Genomic DNA, 21,151 nt, shown 5'->3' with positions numbered 1-21,151 from the left:
CTCCTGCATGTTCAGGCCCCGATCACACAAAATCTTTTTCACTCTACCTTTCCACCTCCAATTTGGTCTCCCACTTCTCGTTCCCTCCACCTCCGACACATATATCCTCTTGGTCAATCTTTCCTCACTCATTCTCTCCATGTGCCCAAACCATTTCAAAACACCCTCTTCTGCTCTCTCAACCACGCTCTTTTTATTTCCACACATCTCACTTACCCTTACATTACTTACTCAATCAAACCACCTCACACCACACATTGTCCTCAAACATCTCATTTCCAGCACATCCATCCTCCTGCGCACAACTCTATCCATAGCCCACGCCTCGCAACCATACAACATTGTTGGAACCACTATTCCTTCAAACATACCCATTTTTGCTTTCCGAGATAATGTTCTCGACTTCCACACATTCTTCAAGGCTCCCAGGATTTTCGCCCCCTCCCCCACCCTATGATCCACTTCCGCTCCCATGGTTCCATCCGCTGCCAGATCCACTCCCAGATATCTAAAACACTTTACTTCCTCCAGTTTTTCTCCATTCAAACTTACCCCCTTGACCCTCAACCCTACTGTACCTAATTACCTTGCTCTTATTCACATTTACTCTTAACTTTCTTCTTTCACACACTTTACCAAACTCAGTCACCAGCTTCTGCAGTTTCTCACATGAATCAGCCACCAGCGCTGTATCATCAGCGAACAACAACTGACTCACTTCCCAAGCTCTCTCATCCCCAACAGACTTCATACTTGCCCCTCTTTCCAAAACTCTTGCATTCACCTCCCTAACAACCCCATCCATAAACAAATTAAACAACCATGGAGACATCACACACCCCTGCCGCAAACCTACATTCACTGAGATCCAATCACTTTCCTCTCTTCCTACACGTACACATGCCTTACATCCTCGATAAAAACTTTTCACTGCTTCTAACAACTTGCCTCCGACACCATATATTCTTAATACCTTCCACAGAGCATCTCTATCAACTCTATCATATGCCTTCTCCAGATCCATAAATGCTACATACAAATCCATTTGCTTTTCTAAGTATTTCTCGCATACATTCTTCAAAGCAAACACCTGATCCACACATCCTCTACCACTTCTGAAACCACACTGCTCTTCCCCAATCTGATGCTCTGTACATGCCTTCACCCTCTCAGTCAATACCCTCCCATATAATTTACCAGGAATACTCAGCAAACATATACCTCTGTAATTTGAGCACTCACTCTTATCCCCTTTGCCTTTGTACAATGGCACTATGCACGCATTCCGCCACTCCTCAGGCACCTCACCGTGAGTCATACATACATTAAATAACCTTACCAACCAGTCAACAATACAGTCACCCCCTTTTTTAATAAATTCCACTGCAATACCATCCAAACCTGCTGCCTTGCCGGCTTTCATCTTCCGCAAAGCTTTTACTACCTCTTCTCTGTTTACCAAATCATTTTCCCTAACCCTCTCACTTTGCACACCACCTCGACCAAAACACCCTATATCTGCCACTCTATCATCAAACACATTCAACAAACCTTCAAAATACTCACTCCATCTCCTTCTCACATCACCACTACTTGTTATCACCTCCCCATTTGCGCCCTTCACTGAAGTTCCCATTTGCTCCCTTGTCTTACGCACTTTATTTACCTCCTTCCAGAACATCTTTTTATTCTCCCTAAAATTTAATGATACTCTCTCACCCCAACTCTCATTTGCCCTTTTTTTCACCTCTTGCACCTTTCTCTTGACCTCCTGTCTCTTTCTTTTATACGTCTCCCACTCAACTGCATTTTTTCCCTGCAAAAATCGTCCAAATGCCCCTCTCTTCTCTTTCACTAATACTCTTACTTCTTCATCCCACCACTCACTACCCTTTCTAATCAACCCACCTCCCACTCTTCTCATGCCACAAGCATCTTTTGCGCAATCCATCACTGATTCCCTAAATACATCCCATTCCTCCCCCACTCCCCTTACTTCCATTGTTCTCACCTTTTTCCATTCTGTACTCAGTCTCTCCTGGTACTTCCTCACACACGTCTCCTTCCCAAGCTCACTTACTCTCACCACCCTCTTCACCCCAACATTCACTCTTTTTTTCTGAAAACCCATACAAATCTTCACCTTAGCCTCCACAAGATAATGATCAGACATCCCTCCAGTTGCACCTCTCAGCACATTAACATCCAAAAGTCTCTCTTTCGCGCGCCTGTCAATTAACACGTAATCCAATAACGCTCTCTGGCCATCTCTCCTACTTACATTAGTATACTTATGTATATCTCGCTTTTTAAACCAGGTATTCCCAATCATCAGTCCTTTTTCAGCACATAAATCTACAAGCTCTTCACCATTTCCATTTACAACACTTAACACCCCATGTATACCAATTATTCCCTCAACTGTCACATTACTCACCTTTGCATTCAAATCACCCATCACTATAAATATATATATATATATATATATATATATTTTTTTTTTTTTTTGCTTTGTCGCTGTCTCCCGCGTTTGCGAGGTAGCGCAAGGAAACAGACGAAAGAAATGGCCCAACCCACCCCCATACACATGTATATACGTACATCCACACACGCAAATATACATACCTACACAGCCTTCCATGGTTTACCCCAGACGCTTCACATGCCCTGATTCAATCCACTGACAGCACGTCAACCCCTGTATACCACATCGATCCAATTCACTCTATTCCTTGCCCTCCTTTCACCCTCCTGCATGTTCAGGCCCCGATCACACAAAATCTTTTTCACTCCATCTTTCCACCTCCAATTTGGTCTCCCACTTCTCCTCGTTCCCTCCACCTCCAACACATATATCCTCTTGGTCAATCTTTCCTCACTCATTCTCTCCATGTGCCCAAACCACTTCAAAATACCCTCTTCTGCTCTCTCAACCACGCTCTTTTTATTTCCACACATCTCTCTTACCCTTACGTTACTTACTCGATCAAACCACCTCACACCACACATTGTCCTCAAACATCTCATTTCCAGCACATCCATCCTCCTGCGTACAACTCTATCCATAGCCCACGCCTCACAACCATACAACATTGCTGGAACCACTATTCCTTCAAACATACCCATTTTTGCTTTCCGAGATAATGTTCTCGACTTCCACACATTCTTCAAGGCTCCCAGGATTTTCGCCCCCTCCCCCACCCTATGATCCACTTCCGCTTCCATGGTTCCATCCGCTGCCAGATCCACTCCCAGATATCTAAAACACTTTACTTCCTCCAGTTTTTCTCCATTCAAACTTACCTCCCAATCGACTTGACCCTCAACCCTACTGTACCTAATAACCTTGCTCTTATTCACATTTACTCTTAACTTTCTTCTTTCACACACTTTACCAAACTGTCACCAGCTTCTGCAGTTTCTCACATGAATCAGCCACCAGCGCTGTATCATCAGCGAACAACAACTGACTCACTTCCCAAGCTCTCTCATCCCCAACAGACTTCATACTTGCCCCTCTTTCCAAAACTCTTGCATTTACCTCCCTAACAATCCATAAAAAAATTAAACAACCATGGAGACATCACACACCCCTGCTGCAAACGTACATTCACTGAGAACCAATCACTTTCCTCTCTTCCTACACGTACACATGCCTTACATCCTTGATAAAAACTTTTCACTGCTTCTAACAACTTGCCTCCCACACCATATATTCTTAATATTCTTAATACCTTCCACAAAGCATCTCTATCAACTCTATCATATGCCTTCTCCAGATCCATAAATGCTACATACAAATCCATTTGCTTTGCTAAGTATTTCTCACATACATTCTTCAAAGCAAACACCTGATCCACACATCCTCTACCACTTCTGAAACCACACTGCTCTTCCCCAATCTGATGCTAGTGGTATTATGGCTAATTCAGACACTAATAATGAATTACACAGAATACAATATCAAGAAATATACTGCAAGAGAAATATAGATGGTACATGTCTTACTCTCTTGATGAAAAACTATTCACTGCTTCCTCTATCATTCCACCCACACCATATATTCGGAGCACCTTCCATTGAGCATCTCTATCAACCCTATTAAAAACTTTCTCCAGATTCATAAATACCCCATACAAAAATCCTTCTCTCTGTCTAAGTATTTCTCATCCACATTCTTCAAAGCAGCCATGTGATCCACACATCCTTTATCACTCCTGAAACCACGCTGTTCTTCACCAGTCAGAAGCTCTGCATGCCAATGCCCTTATGATCACCACTCCTCCATACAACTTACCAGCTACAATTAACAAACTTATACCTCTGTAGTTTGAACACTCATATATATATATATATATATATATATATATATATATATATATATATATATATATATATATATATATGTCTGTGTGTGTATCTATATGTATACGTTGAGATGTATGGGTATGTATATTTGTGTGTGTGTGGATGTGTATGTATATACATGTGTATGTAGGTGGGTTGGGCCATTCTTTCATCTGTTTCCTTGCGCTACCTTGCAAACGTGGGAGACGACAAAGTAAAATAAATATAAATAAATAAATACATATAAATATGGAGGCAAAGGTGAAGATTTGAAAAGGTTTTCAGATCAGAAGATAGAATGATGGGGAGAAGAGAACAGTGATAGTAAGTGAGCTTGGAAAGGTGACTTGTGTGAGGAAGTAACAGTAGAGATTGAGTACAGAATGGCAAAAGTTGAAAGCAAATGATGTAAGGGGAGTTGGGGAAGAATGGGATGTATTTAAGGAAGCAGTGATGGCTTGCGCAAAAGATGCATGCGGCATGAGAAAGGTGAGAGGTGAGCAGATTAGAAAGGGTAGTGAATAGTGGGATGAAGAAGTAAGGTTGTTAGTGAAAAAGAAGAGAGATGCATTTGGATGATTTTTGCAGGGAATTAGTGCAAATGACTGGGAGATGTGTAAAAGAAAGCAGCTGGAGGTCAAGAGAAAGGGGCAAGAGGTGAAAAAGAGGGCAAATGAGAGTTGGGGTGAGAAAGCATCATTAAATTTTGGGAAGAACAGAAAGATGTTTTGGAAGGAGGTAAATAAAGTGTGTAAGACAAGAGAACAAATGGAAACATTGGTGAAAGGGGCATATGGCTAGGTAATAAGAAGTAGTGATGAAGTGAGAAGGAAATGGAGTGAATATTTTAAAGGTTTGTTGAATGTGTTTGATGATAAGAGTAGCAGATATAGGATGTTTTGGTTGGGGTGGTGTGCAAAGTGAGAGGTAGTGAAAGCTTTGCGGAAGACGAAAGCTGGCAAGGTTGTGGGTTTGAATGGTATTGCAGTGGAATTTATAAAAAAAAAAAAAAAAAAAAACGGGGTGACTGTGTCGTTGATTGGTTCGTAAGGATATCTTTGTATTTATGGCTCATGGTGAAGTACCTGAGGATTGGTGGAATGCATGCATAAAGCCAATGTATAAAGGCAAAGAGGATAAAAATGAGTGTTCAAGCTACAGAGGCATAAGTTTGTTGAGTATTTCTGGGAAATTATATTGGAGGGTATTGATTGACAGGGTAAAGGCATGCACAGAGCATCAGGTTGGGTTAGAGCAGTGTGGTTTCAGAAGCGGTAGAGGATGTGTGGATCAGGTGTTTGCTTTGAAGAATGTATGTGAGAAATACTTAGAAAACAAATGGATTTGTATGTAGTAATTATCAGTCTACTTGTACACATGCCTTACATCCTTGGTAAAAACTTTTCACTGCTTCTAGCAACTTACCTCCCACACCATTTACTCTTGAAGCTTTCCACAAAGTATCTCTATTTTTTTTATTATACTTAGTCGCTGTCTCCCGCGTTGGTGAGGTAGCGCAAGAAAACAGGCGAAAGAATAGCCCAACCCACCCACATACACATGTATATACATAAACGCCCACACAAGCACATATACATACCTATACATTTCAACATATACATACATATACATACAAAGACATATATACACATGTACAAATTCATACTTGCTGCCTTCATCCATTCCCATTGCCACCCCACCACACATGAAATGGCACACACACACACACACACACATACCCGTGCGTGTGAGGTAGCTCTACGAAAAGACAACAGAGGCCACATTCGTTCACACTCAGTCTCCAGCTATCATGTGTAATGCACCGAAACCACGGCTTCCTTTCCACATCCAGGCCCCACAAGACTTTCTGTGGTTTACCCCAGACGTTTCACATGCCCTGGTTCAATCCATTGACAGCATGTTGACCCTGGTATACCACAGATAGTTTATACTAATTTTATTTCTTGAAAAAATTATTGCATTTCCCTTAATGCAAGGTGAATTTAAGTAAAAACAAAATACAATCCAAAAGTAACACTCTGGAACACTAAGGAAGGGGAGTGTAAAAATTATAGTTTAAAAGGAAAGTATTTACATTAAGATGTCAGAGGAATAGTTACTGGATCATATCACACTGAAATTAACAGTACATGACAATTAACTAAGAGGAGTATAACATTTCTTTCAGGAAATTCCAATACTGATTATTTTACAAGATACATGAATCAAGAATATAGCTATGATATAGTAAAAACATAGTAGCATATAACACAATGAGCATGAAAATATTTTAAGATTTACATTTCCACATTTAAATGCATAAGTCCCTAAAGTAATTCAAAAAGGTTTATAACAGAAATCAAGGGATGAATATATGTAACTTACCCTTGAGTGGTCTGTTGTGGTGTATTATCTACTCCATTATGTTTTACACTATGTACATCACTAAGGGTTTCCAACAAATCAACAGACTGTGTAGGAGTAGTGTCCATGGGCACTGGGGAATCCCCATTTACATGTGGTTTTTCTAATTTCACAGAAGACATACCACTAATGAGGTCATCCACAGTATAGTTTTCTGTCACCTCAACTTTTGAATGCATCACTTCTTGTCTAATTGAGGAAGTTGGTTTACTTGCTGAGGTTGAGTCAGTATCATGATGTATGGGTTTTAAAGATACATCACTAGCTGGTACAGCATTAGAGTCACTTGAAGGATGAAATACCAAATCACTAGAAGGTTGTGATGACACATCACTAAGAGGTTGAGAACTTGCATCAATGTCTGTAGTAGATTTCTGCAGCAGAAGGTCAGATCCTGGCTCAGACTGGGATTCAGTGGCAGAGGTAAGAGATGTAATCATTGAGTCTGTCATGCTGGTGCTCATTTCCCCATCACCAAAATTCTTTGTTTCATCTGAAGGTGTTTTTGCCTCAGTCTGTATAAATAAAATTCTAACATTAACATACTAAAAGAGAGTAAAAATATGAACATAATGTTTGATGTATTCTAAAAAAACATTCTAAATCACTCTATTTACCCAATATGACAAACAACTCAAACTATCTTTACCTGTTAGGGTAAAAAAGATTTTAGTTCCTTTGCCCATCATATTTTCTTATGCCATATATAATGATAATTCTGCTCTTTCCTTCAAATTTACTACTTTCTTAAGACTTTACTGACTGTTCTAGTATTGACAGTGTCGGCAGAAAGAAATGACATATCCCATTGAAATGCAATGGAAAATACGTCTCCACCAAGACCTCCACAAACCACCTGATGTTAATGGTGGTTCTCTCTGGCGACATGCAGCATTTGTTCACGTCTCGACCGTAGCCAAGGATGACTGACTGACTGACTGATTACTCCAGTTGCCTGACAACTCTGCGGTGTGTATTTTAGCACTCCTGCCTGTGCTACCTCCCAGATGACTGACTGACTGACTACTCCAGTTGCCTGACAACTCTGCGGTGTGTATTTTAGCACTCCTGCCTGTGCTACCTCCCAGATGACTGACTGACTGAGTTGTCTGACAACTCTGCGGTGTGCATTTTAGCACTCCTGCCTGTACTACCTCCCAGGTGACTGACTGACTGCCCTAGTTGTCTGACAACTCTGCGGTGTGCATTTTAGCACTCCGGCCTGTGCTACCTCCCAGATGACTGACTGACTGACTACTCCAGTTGTCTGACAACTCTGCGGTGTGCATTTTAGCACTCCTGCCTGTGCTACCTCCTAGATGACTGACTGACTGACTACTCCAGTTGTCTGACAACTCTGCGGTGTGCATTTCAGCACTCCTGCCTGTGCTACCTCCCAGGTGACTGACTGCTCCAGTTGTCTGACAACTCTGAGGTTTGCAGTTTAGCACTCCTGCCTGTGCTACCTCCCAGATGACTGACTGACTGAGTTGTCTGACAACTCTGCGGTGTGCATTTTAGCACTCCTGCCTGAGCTACCTCCCAGGTGACTGACTGACTGACTGCCCCAGTTGTCTGACAACTCTGCGGTGTGCATTTTAGCACTCCTGCCTGTGCTACCTCCCAGATGACTGACTGACTGACTACTCCAGTTGTCTGACAACTCTGCAGTGTGCATTTTAGCACTCCTGCCTGTGCTACCTCCCAGGTGACTGACTGACTGACTGCTCCAGTTGTCTGACAACTCTGAGGTGTGCATTTTAGCACTCCTGCCTGTGCTACCTCCCAGATGACTGACTGACTGAGTTGTCTGACACCTCTGCAGCGTGCATTTTAGCACTCCTGCCTGTGCTACCTCCCAGGTGACTGACTGACTGACTGCTCCAGTTGTCTGGCAACTCTGAGATGTGCATTTTAGCACTCCAGCCTGTGCTACTTCCCAGGTGACTGACTGACTGCCCCAGTTGTCTGACAACTCTGCGGTGTGCATTTTAGCACTCCTGCCTGTGCTACCTCCCAGATGACTGACTGACTGACTACTCCAGTTGTCTGACAACTCTGCGGTGTGCATTTTAGCACTCCTGCCTGAGCTACCTCCCAGGTGACTGACTGACTGACTGACTGACTGCCCCAGTTGTCTGACAACTCTGCGGTGTGCATTTTAGCACTCCTGCCTGTGCTACCTCCCAGATACCGCCCAATGCCATTTCGTGTCCCCATAGTGCCCCACATCAGTAAATATGGGAAATATGGGTCGAACCACGACGTCGAAGGAGGAGGAGAGGTCCCGTATCCTCGCTTTGAAGGAGGAAAACGTCTCTATTAAAGATATTTGTGACCGAGGTGGACGTTCTCAGTCGACCGTCTTGAGGCTTGTCACTGCCGGCAGGGCGCTTGCCCCAACCAGGTTCTGGCCCCTAAACCACACTCGGGGAGGCCAAGAAAAACCTCTTAGAAGACAGACAATATCCTACGGCGTGAAGTGTTGAAAAACCCGTTTATTACGTTCACAGAACTCAAGAAAATGTACCCTGAGCGAGTTGCTAGGAAACGTTGCTACCCGCACCATTGGCGAACGCTTGCAGCGTCACCTCCCGTCACGACACACAGCAGTGAAGCCAATTGTAACAGCCGGCGTGAAGCGCCGTACACTTCAATTTGCACGAAGATACCAAGACTGGACCCCAGAGAAATGGATGCACACCTGTTTCTCTGATGAATCGACCTTCAAGACAGTACGTGTTTGTGTTAAGCGCTGCCACCGAAGCCCAAACTCTAACCACTACCATCCTAGATACACCACAAAACTCGTTCAACATCCTCCTTCACTGATGGTTTGGGGAATTTTCAGTGGCGCCAACGGAGCTGGGGACTTATTTTTTCTCCCTAAAAACGAGACAATGCGTGCTGCAAATTATTTGGATGTGATGAAGGATCACATGCACCATTTCTACGACTTTCATCGGCCCAAAGGCGTGTTTATGCATGACAGGGCCCCTTGTCATGGCTCAGACCTCAGCAAAAAGTGGCTGCAGGACACAAACATGGAAGTGCTTGAGCGGCCGGGAAATTCCCCAAATCTCAACCTGATTGAGAATGGCTAGGCACACGTAAGTTATCCCTTACTGCCTGGGCACACAAGAGTTATCCCTTATTGCCTGGGCACACATGAGTTATCCCTTATTGCCTGGGCACACATGAGTTATCCCTTATTGCCTGGGCACACATGAGTTATCCCTTATTGTCTGGGCACACATGAGTTATCCCTTATTGCCTGGGCACACAAGAGTTATCCCTTATTGCCTGGGCACACATGAGTTATCCGTTATTGCCTGGGCACACATGAGTTATCCCTTATTGCCTGGGCACACATGAGTCATCCCTTATCCAGACGTCGTCCGTCCCACACCGAAAAGAGGCAATCACCAAGGTGTGGAAAAATATTGAGAAAGAATACTTCAGATCCTTGGCCAGGAGCATTCCAGACCGTCTTGAAGAAGTCAGGAAGCTCAGAGGAGACATCATGAAGTATTAGGATGAATAAAAATACCCTGATTGATCATTTTTTTCCCTATTCCCATATTTGGTGTTCGTTTTCATTGTAGGTGTCATTTCTTTCCGCCAACACTGTAAGCAACCTGTATAGCATGGCAGACACTAAGGGACTGCTTTGTCTGTTGTGGTTACTGTACACTGTGTGTTTGTCATCTATCTAGCCATCAGGAATCAAACCCTGGTTCACTGTGTTGCCTCCATACCACAGCACATGCTTGAAGGACTAATTTGTGCATTGCCTCCTCTATCTGATTGTCCACGGTACAACCTTCATTTGCCCATCTTTTGCTAGGAGTCACACACTCATTGTAAAGATGTGACTGACCTAATCCTTATAGATCAACTTAAATGCATCAAACTGAATTCTTCATGCAGCTGTTTCCCGGCACTTAAATACTGAAAGATATTAGACACGTCTAGTTCGGACTTTACTTAAGTTATCCCGGATATAGATTTTTTTAAGCTGAGATGACATAGGTAGCTGGGGCCCTAATCAAGTTCATCCCATTAATGCTGTGTATATATGGGGGAGGAATGGGATGTATTTAGGGAATCAGTGATGGATTGCGCAAAAGATGCTTGTGGCATGAGAAGAGTGGGAGGTGGGTTGATTAGAAAGGGTAGTGAGTGGTGGGATGAAGAAGTAAGAGTATTAGTGAAAGAGAAGAGAGAGGCATTTGGACGATTTTTGCAAGGAAAAAATGAAATTGAGTGGGAGACGTATAAAAGAAAGAGACAGGAGGTCAAGAGAAAGGTGCAAGAGGTGAAAAAAAGGGCAAATGAGAGTTGGGGTGAGAGAGTATCATTAAATTTTAGGGAGAATAAAAAGGTGTTCTGGAAGGAGGTAAATAAAGTGCGTAAGACAAGGGAGCAAATGGGAACTTCAGTGAAGGGCGCAAATGGGGAGGTGATAACAAGTAGTGGTGATGTGAGAAGGAGATGGAGTGAGTATTTTGAAGGTTTGTTGAATGTGTTTGATGATAGAGTGGCAGATATAGAGTGTTTTGGTCGAGGTGGTGTGTAAAGTGCGAGGGTTAGGGAAAATGAGTTGGTAAACAGAGAAGAGGTAGTAAAAGCTTTACGGAAGATGAAAGCCGGCAAGGCAGCAGGTTTGGATGGTATTGCAGTGGAATTTATTAAAAAAGGGGGTGACTGTATTGTTGACTGGTTGGTAAGGTTATTCAATGTATGTATGACTCATGGTGAGGTGCCTGAGGATTGGCGGAATGCGTGCATAGTGCCATTGTACAAAGGCAAAGGGGATAAGAGTGAGTGCTCAAATTGCAGAGGTATAAGTTTGTTGAGTATTCCTGGCAAATTATATGGGAGGGTATTGATTGAGAGGGTGAAGGCATGTACAGAGCATCAGATTGGGGAAGAGCAGTGTGGTTTCAGAAGTGGTAGAGGATGTGTGGATCAGGTGTTTGCTTTGAAGAATGTATGTGAGAAATACTTAGAAAAGCAAATGGATTTGTATGTAGCATTTATGGATCTGGAGAAGGCATATGATAGAGTTGATAGAGATGCTCTGTGGAAGGTATTAAGAATATATGGTGTGGGAGGCAAGTTGTTAGAAGCAGTGAAAAGATTTTATCGAGGATGTAAGGCATGTGTACGTGTAGGAAGAGAGGAAAGTGATTGGTTCTGAGTGAATGTAGGTTTGCGGCAGGGGTGTGTGATGTCTCCATGGTTGTTTAATTTGTTTATGGATGGGGTGGTTAGGGAGGTGAATGCAAGAGTTTTGGAAAGAGGGGCAAGTATGAAGTCTGTTGGGGATGAGAGAGCTTGGGAAGTGAGTCAGTTGTTGTTCGCTGATGATACAGCGCTGGTGGCTGATTCATGTGAGAAACTGCAGGAGCTGGTGACTTAGTTTGGTAAAGTGTGTGAAAGAAGAAAGTTAAGAGTAAATGTGAATAAGAGCAAGGTTATTAGGTACAGTAGGGTTGAGGGTCAATTCAATTGGGAGGTGAGTTTGAATGGAGAAAAACTGGAGGAAGTGAAGTGTTTTAGATATCTGGGAGTGGATCTGGCAGCGGATGGAACCATGGAAGCGGAAGTGGATCATAGGGTGGGGGAGGGGGCGAAAATTCTGGGAGCCTTGAAGAATGTGTGGAAGTCGAGAACATTATCTCGGAAAGCAAAAATGGGTATGTTTGAAGGAATAGTGGTTCCAACAATGTTGTATGGTTGCGAGGCGTGGACTATGGATAGAGTTGTGCGCAGGAGGATGGATGTGCTGGAAATGAGATGTTTGAGGACAATGTGTGGTGTGAGGTGGTTTGATCGAGTGAGTAACGTAAGGGTAAGAGAGATGTGTGGAAATAAAAAGAGCGTGGTTGAGAGAGCAGAAGAGGGTGTTTTGAAATGGTTTAGTCACATGGAGAGAATGAGTGAGGAAAGATTGACCAAGAGGATATATGTGTCGGAGGTGGAGGGAACGAGGAGAAGAGGGAGACCAAATTGGAGGTGGAAAGATGGAGTGAAAAAGATTTTGTGTGATCGGGGCCTGAACATGCAGGAGGGTGAAAGGAGGGCAAAGAATAGAGTGAATTGGAGCGATGTGGTATACCGGGGTTGACGTGCTGTCAGTGGATTGAATCAAGGCATGTATATGGGGGTGGGTTGGGCCATTTCTTTCGTCTGTTTCCTTGCGCTACCTCGCAAACGCGGGAGACAGCGACAAAGCAAAAATATATATATATATATATATATATATATATATGTATTTTTTTTATACAATTCGCCATCTCCCGCGTTTGCGAGGTAGCGTTAAGAACAGAGGACTGGGCCTTAGAGGGAAAATCCTCACCTGGCCCCCTTCTCTATTCCCTTCTTTTGGAAAATTAAAAAAGAAAAAAAAAAAAAAAAAAAATTAAAAAAAGAAAAAAAAAAAAAAAAGAGAGAGGGGAGGATTTCCAGCCCCCCGTTCCCTTCCCTTTTAGTCGCCTTCTACGACACGCAGGGAATACATGAGAAGTATTCTTTCCCTCCTATCCCCAGGGATAATATATATATATATATATATATATATATATATATATATATATATATATATATATATATATATATATATTTTTTTTTTGCTTTGTCGCTGTCTCACGCGTTTGCGAGGTAGGGCAAGGAAACAGACGAAAGAAATGGCCCAACCCACCCCCATACACATGTATATACATACGTCCACACACGCAAATATACATACCTACAAAGCTTTCCATGGTTTACCCCAGACGCTTCACATGCCCTGATTCAATCCACTGACAGCACGTCAACCCCGGTATACCACATCGATCCAATTCACTCTATTCCTTACCCTCCTTTCACCCTCCTGCATGTTCAGGCTCCGATCACACAAAATCTTTTTCACTCCATCTTTCCACCTCCAATTTGGTCTCCCACTTCTCCTCGTTCCCTCCACCTCTGACACATATATCCTCTTGGTTAATCTTTCCTCACTCATTCTCTCCATGTGCCCAAACCATTTCAAAACACCCTCTTCTGCTCTCTCAACCACGCTCTTTTTATTTCCACACATCTCTCTTACCCTTACGTTACTTAATCAAACCACCTCATACCACACATTGTCCTCAAACATCTCATTTCCAGCACATCCATCCTCCTGCGCACAACTCTATCCATAGCCCATGCCTCGCAACCATACAACATTGTTGGAACCACTATTCCTTCAAACATACCCATTTTTGCTTTCCAAGATAATGTTCTCGACTTCCACACATTCTTCAAGGCTCCCAGAATTTTCGCCCCCTCCCCCACCCTATGATCCACATCCGCTTCCATGGTTCCATCCGCTGCCAGATCCACTCCCAGATATCTAAAACACTTTACTTCCTCCAGTTTTTCTCCATTCAAACTTACCTGGTGTGGGAGGCAAGTTGTTAGAAGCAGTGAAAAGTTTCTATCGAGGATGTAAAGCATGTGTATGTGTAGGAAGAGAGGAAAGTGATTGGTTCTCAGTGAATGTAGGTTTGCGGCAGGGGTGTGTGATGTCTCCATGGTTGTTTAATTTGTTTATGGATGGGGTTGTTAGGGAGGTGAATGCAAGAGTTTTGGAAAGAGGGGCAAGTATGAAGTCTGTTGGGAATGAGAGAGCTTGGGAAGTGAGTCAGTTGTTGTTCGCTGATGATACAGCGCTGGTGGCTGATTCATGTGAGAAACTGCAGAAGCTGGTGACTGAGTTTGGTAAAGTGTGTGAAAGAAGAAAGTTAAGAGTAAATGTGAATAAGAGCAAGGTTATTAGGTACAGTAGGGTTGAGGGTCAATTCAATTGGGAGGTGAGTTTGAATGGAGAAAAACTGGAGGAAGTGAAGTGTTTTAGATATCTGGGAGTGGATCTGGCAGCGGATGGAACCATGGAAGCGGAAGTGGATCATAGGGTGGGGGAGGGGGCGAAAATTCTGGGAGCCTTGAAGAATGTGTGGAAGTCGAGAACATTATCTCGGAAAGCAAAAATGGGTATGTTTGAAGGAATAGTGGTTCCAACAATGTTGTATGGTTGCGAGGCGTGGACTATGGATAGAGTTGTGCGCAGGAGGATGGATGTGCTGGAAATGAGATGTTTGAGGACAATGTGTGGTGTGAGGTGGTTTGATCGAGTGAGTAACGTAAGGGTAAGAGAGATGTGTGGAAATAAAAAGAGCGTGGTTGAGAGAGCAGAAGAGGGTGTTTTGAAATGGTTTAGTCACATGGAGAGAATGAGTGAGGAAAGATTGACCAAGAGGATATATGTGTCGGAGGTGGAGGGAACGAGGAGAAGAGGGAGACCAAATTGGAGGTGGAAAGATGGAGTGAAAAAGATTTTGTGTGATCGGGGCCTGAACATGCAGGAGGGTGAAAGGAGGGCAAAGAATAGAGTGAATTGGAGCGATGTGGTATACCGGGGTTGACGTGCTGTCAGTGGATTGAATCAAGGCATGTATATGGGGGTGGGTTGGGCCATTTCTTTCGTCTGTTTCCTTGCGCTACCTTGCAAACGCGGGAGACAGCGACAAAGCAAAAATATATATATATATATATATATATATATATATATATATATATATATATATATATATATGTATTTTTTTTATACAATTCGCCATCTCCCGCGTTTGCGAGGTAGCGTTAAGAACAGAGGACTGGGCCTTAGAGGGAAAATCCTCACCTGGCCCCCTTCTCTATTCCCTTCTTTTGGAAAATTAAAAAAGAAAAAAAAAAAAAAAAAAAATTAAAAAAAGAAAAAAAAAAAAAAAAAGAGAGAGGGGAGGATTTCCAGCCCCCCGTTCCCTTCCCTTTTAGTCGCCTTCTACGACACGCAGGGAATACATGAGAAGTATTCTTTCCCTCCTATCCCCAGGGATAATATATATATATATATATATATATATATATATATATATATATATATATATATATATATATATATATTTTTTGCTTTGTCGCTGTCTCACGCGTTTGCGAGGTAGGGCAAGGAAACAGACGAAAGAAATGGCGCAACCCACCCCCATACACATGTATATACATACGTCCACACACGCAAATATACATACCTACACAGCTTTCCATGGTTTACCCCAGACGCTTCACATGCCCTGATTCAATCCACTGACAGCACGTCAACCCCGGTATACCACATCGATCCAATTCACTCTATTCCTTACCCTCCTTTCACCCTCCTGCATGTTCAGGCTCCGATCACACAAAATCTTTTTCACTCCATCTTTCCACCTCCAAGTTGGTCTCCCACTTCTCGTTCCCTCCACCTCTGACACATATATCCTCTTGGTTAATCTTTCCTCACTCATTCTCTCCATGTGCCCAAACCATTTCAAAACACCCTCTTCTGCTCTCTCAACCACGCTCTTTTTATTTCCACACATCTCTCTTACCCTTACGTTACTTAATCAAACCACCTCATACCACACATTGTCCTCAAACATCTCATTTCCAGCACATCCATCCTCCTGCGCACAACTCTATCCATAGCCCATGCCTCGCAACCATACAACATTGTTGGAACCACTATTCCTTCAAACATACCCATTTTTGCTTTCCAAGATAATGTTCTCGACTTCCACACATTCTTCAAGGCTCCCAGAATTTTCGCCCCCTCCCCCACCCTATGATCCACATCCGCTTCCATGGTTCCATCCACTGCCAGATCCACTCCCAGATATCTAAAACACTTTACTTCCTCCAGTTTTTCTCCATTCAAACTTACCTGGTGTGGGAGGCAAGTTGTTAGAAGCAGTGAAAAGTTTCTATCGAGGATGTAAAGCATGTGTATGTGTAGGAAGAGAGGAAAGTGATTGGTTCTCAGTGAATGTAGGTTTGCGGCAGGGGTGTGTGATGTCTCCATGGTTGTTTAATTTGTTTATGGATGGGGTTGTTAGGGAGGTGAATGCAAGAGTTTTGGAAAGAGGGGCAAGTATGAAGTCTGTTGGGAATGAGAGAGCTTGGGAAGTGAGTCAGTTGTTGTTCGCTGATGATACAGCGCTGGTGGCGGATTCATGTGAGAAACTGCAGAAGCTGGTGACTGAGTTTGGTAAATTGTGTGAAAGAAGAAAGTTAAGAGTAAATGTGAATAAGAGCAAGGTTATTAGGTACAGTAGGGTTGAGGGTCAAATCATATATATATATATATATATATATATATATATATATATATATATATATATTTCTTTTTCTTTTCTTTCGTACTATTCGCCATTTCCCACGTCAGTGAGGTAGCGTTAAGAACAGAGGAATGGGCCTTTGAGGGAACATCCTCACCTGGCCCCCTTCTCTGTTCCTTCTTTTGGAAAATTGAAAAAAACGAGAGGGGAGGATTTCCAGCCACCCGCTCCCTCCCCTTTTCTCCCCTATCCCCAGGGATAATATATATATATATATATATATATATATATATATATATATATATATATATATTTTTTGCTTTGTCACTGTCTCCCGCGTTTGCGAGGTAGCGCAAGGAAACAGACGAAAGAAATGGCCCAACCCACCCCCATACACATGTATATACATACATCCACACACGCAAATATACATACCTACACAGCTTTCCATGGTTTATCCCAGACGCCTCACATGCCCTGATTCAATCCACTGACAGCACGTCAACCCCGGTATACCACATCGATCCAATTCACTCTATTCCTTGCCCTCCTTTCCCCCTCCTGCATGTTCAGGCCCCGATCACACAAAATCTTTTTCACTCCATCTTTCCACCTCCAATTTGGTCTCCCACTTCTCCTCGTTCCCTCCACCTCCGACACATATATCCTCTTGGTCAATCTTTCCTCACTCATTCTCTCCATGTGCCCAAACCATTTCAAAACACCCTCTTCTGCTCTCTCAACCACGCTCTTTTTATTTCCACACATCTCTCTTACCCTTACGTTACTTACTCGATCAAACCACCTCACACCACACATTGTCCTCAAACATCTCATTTCCAGCACATCCATCCTCCTGCGCACAGCTCTATCCATAGCACACGCCTCGCAACCATACAACATTGTTGGAACCATTCCTTCAAACATAACCATTTTTGCTTTCCGAGATAATGTTCTCGACTTCCACACATTCTTCAAGGCTCCCAGAATTTTCGCCCCCTCCCCCACCCTATGATCTATTTCCGCTTCCATGGTGCGATCCGCTGCCAGATCCACTCCCAGATATCTAAAACACTTTACTTCCTCCATTTTTTCTCCATTCAAACTTACCTCCCAATTGACTTGACCCTCAACCCTACTGTACCTAATAACCTTGCTCTTATTCACATTTACTCTTATCTTTCTTCTTTCACACACTTTACCAAACTCAGTCACCAGCTTCTGCAGTTTCTCACATGAATCAGCCACCAGCGCTGTATCATCAGCGAACAACATCTGACTCACTTCCCAAGCTCTCTCATCCCCAACAGACTTCATACTTGCCCCTCTTTCCAAAACTCTTGCATTTACCTCCCTAACAACCCCATCCATAAACAAATTAAACAACCATGGAGACATCACACACCCCTGCCACAAACCTACATTCACTGAAAACCAATCACTTTCCTCTCTTCCTACACGTACGCATGCCTTACATCCTCGATAAAAACTTTTCACTGCTTCTAACAACTTGCCTCCCACACCATATATTCTTAATACCTTCCACAGAGCATCTCTATCATATGCCTTCTCCAGATCCATAAATGCTACATACAAATCCATTTGCTTTTCTAAGTATTTCTCACATACATTCTTCAAAGCAAACACCTGATCCACACATCCTCTACCACTTCTGAAACCACATTGCTCTTCCCCAATCTGATGCTCTGTACATGCCTTCACCCTCTCAATCAATACCCTCCCATATAATTTACCAGGAATACTCAACAAACTTATACCTCTGTAATTTGAGCACTCACTCTTATCCCCTTTGCCTTTGCACAATGGCACTATGCACGCATTCCGCCAATCCTCAGGCACCTCACCATGAGTCATACATTCATTAAATAACCTTACCAACCAGTCAATAATACAGTCACCCCCTTTTTTAATAAATTCCACTGCAATACCATCCAAACCTGCTGCCTTGCCGGCTTTCATCTTCCAAGAGCTGTTACTACCTCTTCTCTGTTTACCAAATCATTTTCCCTTACCCTCTCACTTTCCACACCACCTCGACCAAAACACCCTATATCTGCCACTCTATCATCAAACACATTCAACAAACCTTCAAAATACTCACTCCATCTCCTTCTCACATCACCACTACTTGTTATCACCTCCTCATTTGCGCCCTTCACTGAAGTTCCCATTTGCTCCCTTGTCTTACGCACTTTATTTACCTCCTTCCAGAACATCTTTTTATTCTCCCTAAAATTTATTGATACTCTCTCACCCCAACTCTCATTTGCCCTCTTTTTCACCTCTTGCACCTTTCGCTTGACCTCCTGTCTCTTTCTTATATACATCTCCCACTCAATTGCATTTTTTCCCTGCAAAAACCATCCAAATGCTTCTCTCTTCTCTTTCACTAATAATCTTACTTCTTCATCCCACCACTCACTACCCTTTCTAATTAACCCACCTCCCACGCTTCTCATGCTACAAGCATCTTTTGCGCAATCCATCACTGATTCCCTAAATACATCCCTTTCCACCCCCACTCCCCTTACTTCCATTGTTCTCACCTTTTTCCATTCTGTACTCAGTCTCTCCTGGTACTTCCTCACACAAGTCTCCTTCCCAAGCTCACTTATTCTCACCACCCTCTTCACCCTAACATTTACTCTTCTTTTCTGAAAACCCATACAAATCTTCACCTTAGCCTCCACAAGATAATGATCAGACATCCCTCCAGTTGCACCTCTCAGCACGTTAACATCCAAAAGTCTCTCTTTCGCGCGCCTGTCAATTAACACGTAATCCAATAACGCTCGCTGGCCATCTCTCCTACTTACATACGTATATTTATATATATATACATATTTTTTTTTTTTCGGTCTCCCGCGTTTGCGAGGTAGCGCAAGGAAACAGACGAAAGAAATGGCCCAACCCACCCCATACACGTATATACATACGTCCACACACGCAAATATACATACCTACACAGCTTTCCATGGTTTACCCCAGACGCTTCACATGCCTTGATTCAATCCACTGACAGCACGTCAACCCCGGTATACCACATCGCTCCAATTCACTCTATTCCTTGCCCTCCTTTCACCCTCCTGCATGTTCAGGCCCCGATCACACAAAATCTTTTTCACTCCATCTTTCCACCTCCAATTTCGTCTCCCTCTTCTCCTCATTCCCTCCACCTCCGACACATATATCCTCTTGGTCAACCTTTCCTCACTCATTCTCTCCATGTGCCCAAACCATTTCAAAACACCCTCTTCTGCTCTCTCAACCACGCTCTTTTTATTTCCACACATCTCTGTGTTTGCTTTGAAGAATGTATGTGAGAAATACTTAGAAAAGCAAATGGATTTGTATGTAGCATTTATGGATCTGGAGAAGGCATATGATAGAGTTGATAGAGATGCTCTGTGGAAGGTATTAAGAATATATGGTGTGGGAGGCAAGTTGTTAGAAGCAGTGAAAAGTTTTTATCGAGGATGTAAGGCATGTGTACGTGTAGGAAGAGAGGAAAGTGATTGGTTCTCAGTGAATGTAGGTTTGCGGCAGGGGTGTGTGATGTCTCCATGGTTGTTTAATTTGTTTATGGATGGGGTTGTAAGGGAGGTAAATGCAAGAGTCCTGGAAAGAGGGGCAAGTATGAAGTCTGTTGGGGATGAGAGAGCTTGGGAAGTGAGTCAGTTGTTGTTCGCTGATGATACAGCGCTGGTGGCTGATTCATGTGAGAAACTGCAGAAGTTGGTGACTGAGTTTGGTAAAGTGTGTGGAAGAAGAAAGTTGAGAGTAAATGTGAATAAGAGCAAGGTTATTAGGTACAGTAGAGGTGAGGGTCAAGTCAATTGGGAGGTGAGTTTGAATGGAGAAAAACTGGAGGAAGTGAAGTGTTTTAGATATCTGGGAGTGGATCTGGCAGCGGATGGAACCATGGAAGCGGAAGTGGATCATAGGGTGGGGGAGGGGGCGAAAATTTTGGGAGCCTTGAAAAATGTGTGGAAGTCGAGAACATTATCTCGGAAAGCGAAAATGGGTATGTTTGAGGGAATAGTGGTTCCAACAATGTTGTATGGTTGCGAGGCGTGGGCTATGGATAGAGGTGTGCGCAGGAGGATGGATGTGCTGGAAATGAGATGTTTGAGGACAATGTGTGGTGTGAGGTGGTTTGATCGAGTAAGTAACGTAAGGGTAAGAGAGATGTGTGG

At 43.1% G+C, this 21,151-nt stretch overlaps 1 protein-coding gene across 1 annotated transcript in view; it reads right to left on the bottom strand.

Moving 5' to 3' along the window:
- Window positions 1–21,151, bottom strand: part of LOC139757917 (uncharacterized) — a 401,228-nt gene that overhangs the window by 56,027 nt on the left and 324,050 nt on the right. The window contains exon 15 of the mRNA XM_071678863.1: window positions 6,733–7,286. Coding sequence (XP_071534964.1) covers window positions 6,733–7,286 — 554 coding nt within the window. The remainder of the gene's footprint in view (window positions 1–6,732; window positions 7,287–21,151) is intronic.

Source organism: Panulirus ornatus, chromosome 28 (assembly GCF_036320965.1).
Source record: "Panulirus ornatus isolate Po-2019 chromosome 28, ASM3632096v1, whole genome shotgun sequence".
NCBI classification, from domain to species: Eukaryota; Metazoa; Arthropoda; class Malacostraca; order Decapoda; family Palinuridae; genus Panulirus; species Panulirus ornatus.
The sequence above is the reverse complement of the archived record's forward strand: the minus strand, read 5'-3'. Positions and strand labels throughout refer to the sequence as shown.